This window comes from Acipenser ruthenus, chromosome 30 (genome assembly GCF_902713425.1).
Source record: "Acipenser ruthenus chromosome 30, fAciRut3.2 maternal haplotype, whole genome shotgun sequence".
Taxonomy (NCBI): Eukaryota; Metazoa; Chordata; class Actinopteri; order Acipenseriformes; family Acipenseridae; genus Acipenser; species Acipenser ruthenus.
Genome location: NC_081218.1, coordinates 7,077,563 through 7,082,223, shown reverse-complemented (window position 1 = coordinate 7,082,223; position 4,661 = coordinate 7,077,563). Strand labels below are relative to the sequence as shown.

At 47.9% G+C, this 4,661-nt stretch overlaps 1 protein-coding gene across 1 annotated transcript in view; it reads left to right on the top strand.

The window, feature by feature from the left end:
• Positions 1–4,195, top strand: part of LOC131702725 (general transcription and DNA repair factor IIH helicase subunit XPD-like) — a 4,530-nt gene extending 335 nt beyond the window's left edge. Inside the window, exons 2-7 of the mRNA XM_059004542.1 lie at positions 38–130; positions 1,083–1,155; positions 1,317–1,387; positions 1,841–1,984; positions 2,110–2,305; positions 4,182–4,195. Coding sequence (XP_058860525.1) covers positions 38–130; positions 1,083–1,155; positions 1,317–1,387; positions 1,841–1,984; positions 2,110–2,305; positions 4,182–4,195 — 591 coding nt within the window. The remainder of the gene's footprint in view (positions 1–37; positions 131–1,082; positions 1,156–1,316; positions 1,388–1,840; positions 1,985–2,109; positions 2,306–4,181) is intronic.
• Positions 4,196–4,661: the final 466 nt, after the last annotated feature.

Here is a 4,661-nt window from a genome sequence, read left to right as displayed (position 1 = left end):
CACTGATGGTTATTCTCTGTGTATTTGGCTCCTGCAGGGGATCTTGGAGAACATCCAGAGAAACAAGCTGATCTTCATCGAGACCCAGGATGCTGCCGAGACCAGCATGGCACTGGAGAAATACCAGGAAGTCAGAGAGAGGAGGGGAGGGTGGGTCTGTTTGGGGAGCAGGGCAGGGTGGGTCTGTTTGGTGAGTAGGGGAGGGTGGGTCTGAATGGGGAGTAGGGGAGGGTGGGTCTGTTTGGGGAGCAGGGGAGGGAGGGTTTGTTTGGGGAGCAGGGGAGAGAGGGTGTGTTTGTTTGGGGAGCAGGGGAAGGAGGGTGGGTTTGGGGAGCAGGGGAGGGAGGGTTTGTTTGGGGAGCAGGGGAGGGAGGGTGGGTTTGGGGAGCAGGGGAAGAAGGGTGGGTGGGTGGGTTTGGGGAGCAGGGGAGGGAGGGAGGGTGGGTTTGGGGAGCAGGGGAGGGAGGGTTTGTTTGGGGAGCAGGGGAGGGAGGGTTTGTTTGGGGAGCAGGGGAGGGAGGGTGGATTTGGGGAGTAGGGGAAGAAGGGTGGGTGGGTTGGTTTGGGGAGCAGGGGACGGAGGGTGGGTTTGGGGAGCAGGGGAGGGAGGGTTGGTTTGGGGAGCAGGGTAGGGAGGGTTTGGGGAGCGTTGGGGAGAAGGGGAGGGAAGGTGGGTTTGGGGAGCAGGGGAGGGAGGGTGGGTGGGTTTGGGGAGCAGGGTAGGGAGGGTTTGGGGAGCGTTGGGGAGAAGGGGAGGGAAGGTGGGTTTGGGGAGCAGGGGAGGGAGGGTGGGTGGGTGGGTTTGGGGAGCAGGGTAGGGAGGGTTTGGGGAGCGTTGGGGAGAAGGGGAGGGAAGGTGGGTTTGGGGAGCAGGGGAGGGAGGGTGGGTGGGTTTGGGGAGCAGGGTAGGGAGGGTTTGGGGACCGTTGGGGAGAAGGGGAGATAGGGTGGGTTTGGGGAGCAGGGGAGGGAGGGTGGGTTTGGGGAGCAGGGGAGGGAGGGTTTGGGGAGCGTTGGGGAGAAGGGGAGGGGCACAGTGGAGGAGCAGTGATTGTTTCCCTGAGAGCTGCTTCTCGTTCCAGGCCTGTGAAAATGGTCGGGGTGCAATCCTGCTGTCTGTGGCCAGAGGCAAGGTGTCAGAGGGGATCGATTTTGGTGAGTTGGGGAGCAGTGTTCTGATTTGATGTTTTTGTAAATTGGGGAGCAGAGGGGTATGGGGATTCATAACGATGTATAGTGACCTCATTAAAGCAGTAGCACATTTCTCATTAAACGCAGTCTGGATTGTTTTCACTGATCCTCTCTCCCACTCTCAGTTCATCACTTCGGCCGGGCGGTCATCATGTTCGGAGTCCCCTATGTGTACACACAGAGCCGCCTGCTCAAGGTCAGTGCACTCCTCCCTCTCTGTACTTGCTCATTCCCTAGTTATTCTGTTACTGTTTCCCCCTCTCACCTCTCTTGCACTGTCTCAGCCTTTCTGTGTGTGTGTGTGTGTGTCTCTCTTTCTCTCTCTCACTTCCACCCTATCCCTCAGTTGTCCCCTCCCCTCCCCCCGCTCTCTCAGGCTCATCTGGGGTACCTCCTCTCTTTCTCACACCCTCCCCCGACCTCTCTCTCTCACACACCCTCTCTCTTCTCTCACCCCCTGTCACACTTCCTCCATCTCAAGGCTTGTCTGGGGTACCTGAGTCTCCTCTGTCTTTCTCACCCCCCCCTCCCTCTCTCTCTCTCACACCCCCTCCATCCCTCTCTCTCTCTCACACACACACCCCCTCCCTCTCTCTCTCACACACCCTCTCTCTTCTCACACCCCCTGTCACACTTCCTCCCTCTCAAGGCTCGTCTGGAGTACCTGCAGGATCAGTTCCAGATCAGAGAGAATGACTTTCTGACCTTCGATGCCATGAGACACGCAGCCCAGTGTGTGGGGAGAGTGATCCGGGGCAAGACTGACTACGGGCTCATGATCTTCGCAGACAAGGTGAGAGGGGGTAGGGCTGCCTCGCTCACACTGCAGCGTGGGTAAACTGACAAACTCTCAACATGCTTTTAAAAACTCACCTCCTCTCACCACTCCTTTGATCATTCCCCCCCCCCCCCCGCCAGCGTTACGCTCGTGCTGACAAGAGAGGGAAGCTTCCTCGCTGGATCCAGGAGCACATCACTGACAGCAGCCTGAACCTGACCATCGACGAGACTGTGCAGCTCTCCAAGCACTTCCTGACCCCCCCCCCCTCACACATCAATGAGTCTATGCAGCTCTCCAAGCACTTCCTGAGAGATGGCTCAGCCCTTCTGCCAGGTGGGAGATGGATAGAGATGGATACAGTGATGTCTGGATTGAGAGATGGTTAGAGGTGCATAGAGATGGATACAGTTCCAGACTCCCACAATTCTCTATGTAAAAAAGTGCCTCCTATTTTCTTTTTTTTTTCAGGTCAGAAAAGTCCCTTAGGTCGACATTGTCGGTGCCTTTTAGAATTTTGAAAGCTTGAATCAGATCGCCGAGTAGTCTTCTTTGTTCAAGACTGAATAGGTTCAGTTAATTTAGCCTGTCTGCATACGACATGGCTTTTAAACCCAGAATAATTTTGGTCGCTCTTCTTTGCACTCTTTCTAGAGCAGCAATATCCTTTATGTAGCGAGGTGACCAGAACTGAACACAGTATTCTAGATTGAGGTCTTACTTCCCTCTATATATCCGAGCATTTTGTTGGGTTTTTCTATAGCTTCCTCTAGATGAAATCATTTCTGAGTCAACATAAACTCCTAGGTCTTTTTCATAGATTCCTTCTTCAATCTCAGTATCTCCCATATGATATTTATAATGCACATTTTTATTGCCTGCGTGCAGTACTTTACACTTTTCTCTATTAAATGTCATTTGCCATGTGTCTGCCCAGTTCTGAATGCTGTCTAGATCATTTTGGATGACCTTTGCTGCTGCAACAGTGTTTGCCACTCCTCCTTTTTTTGTGTCATCTGCAAATTTAACAAGTTTGCTTACTATACCAGAATCAAAATCATTAATGTAGATTAGGAATAGCAGAGGACCTAATACTGATCCCTGTGGTACACCACTGGTTACCTCGCTCCATTTTCCTCTAATTAGTACTAATTCCTAGTACTAATTAGTACTAATTCCTCTAATTAGTACTTTCTGTTTTCTACATGTTAACCACTCCCTAATCCATGTGCATGCATTTCCTTGAATCCCTACTGCATTCAGTTTGAGAATTAATCTTTTATGCGGGACTTTGTCAAAAGCTTTCTGGAAATCTAAATAAACCATGTTGTATGCTTTGCAATTATCCATTTTCAATGTTGCATCCTCAAAAAAATCAAGCAGGTTAGTTAGACACGGTCTCCCTTTCCTAAAACCATGCTGACTGTCTCCCAGGATACTGTTACCATATAGGTAATTTTCCATTTTGGATCTTATTATAGTTTCCATAAGTTTACATATAATGTAGGTCAGGCTTATTGGTCTGTAGTTACCTGGTTCGGTTGTGTCTCCCTTTTTGTGGATCGGTATTACGTTTGCAATTCTCTAGTCTGTCGGTACAACCCCTGTGTCAAGAGACTGTTGCATGATCTTGGTTAGCGGTTTGTAAATAACTTATTTCATTTCTTTGAGTACTACCCAGGGGATTTGTTTTAAGAGCTCCTAGTCCCTTTAACACTTCTGCCTCTGTTATGCTAAAGTTATTTAAAACTGGTTAGGAACAGGTCGACATGTGGGGCATGTTGTCCGTATCCTCCTTTGTAAAAACTTGTGAAAAGTAATCATTTAATATGTTTGCTATTTTTTTCTCTTCATCTGTGATTTTGCCATTTGTATCTCAGAGACATTTTACTTCCTCCTTGAATGTTCTTTTGCTGTTGTAATATTGGAAAAACATTTTGGAATTGGTTTTAGCCCCCTTAGCAGTATTGATTTCTACCTCTCTCTGAAAGCCTGAAACTCTTTCTGTGTACTTTGTTCTTGGTCCCTTTTAAACGCACTGTAAAGTGCCTTTTTTCTTTGGATATTTTTTTTTAACTGATCTATTAAACTATTTTGTTTTAGATTTTTTATTTGTCTACTTTTGGGATGTAATTGTTTTGCGCCTCTAGTACTACATTTTTTTAAAAATAGCCATGCTTTTTCTGTGGATGTTTTCTCTATTTTGCTCCAGTCTACTTCTCTTAGTCTGCTTCATTCCCCATTCCCTCATAGTTTGCCTTTTTAAAATTGTAAACCTTAGCTTTAGTCGTTACTTTTGTGGTTTTAAAAATCACTTCAAATGAGACCATGTTGTGATCTGAGTTTGCCAATGGTTATCTGACCTCTGTTGTAGTTATTCTGTCTTCGTCATTTGAAAAGACTAAATCAAGGGATGCCTCATTTATCATTTCTACCATTTCAATTTCGCCTGTCTTGCTCCCCATCTGATTGACAGATGGGTAGAGATGGATACAGTGATGTGTGGATAGAGCTGTATGGATTGATTGCTGGATGTTTAGAGATGGATGGATGGTTAATTATGGGTCAGTAGAGATGGATACAATGATGTCTGGATAGAAATGGGTAGAGGTGCATAGAGATGGATACAGTGATATCTAGATTGAGAGATGGATACAGTGTTGTCTGGATTGAGAGATGGGTAGAGATGGAT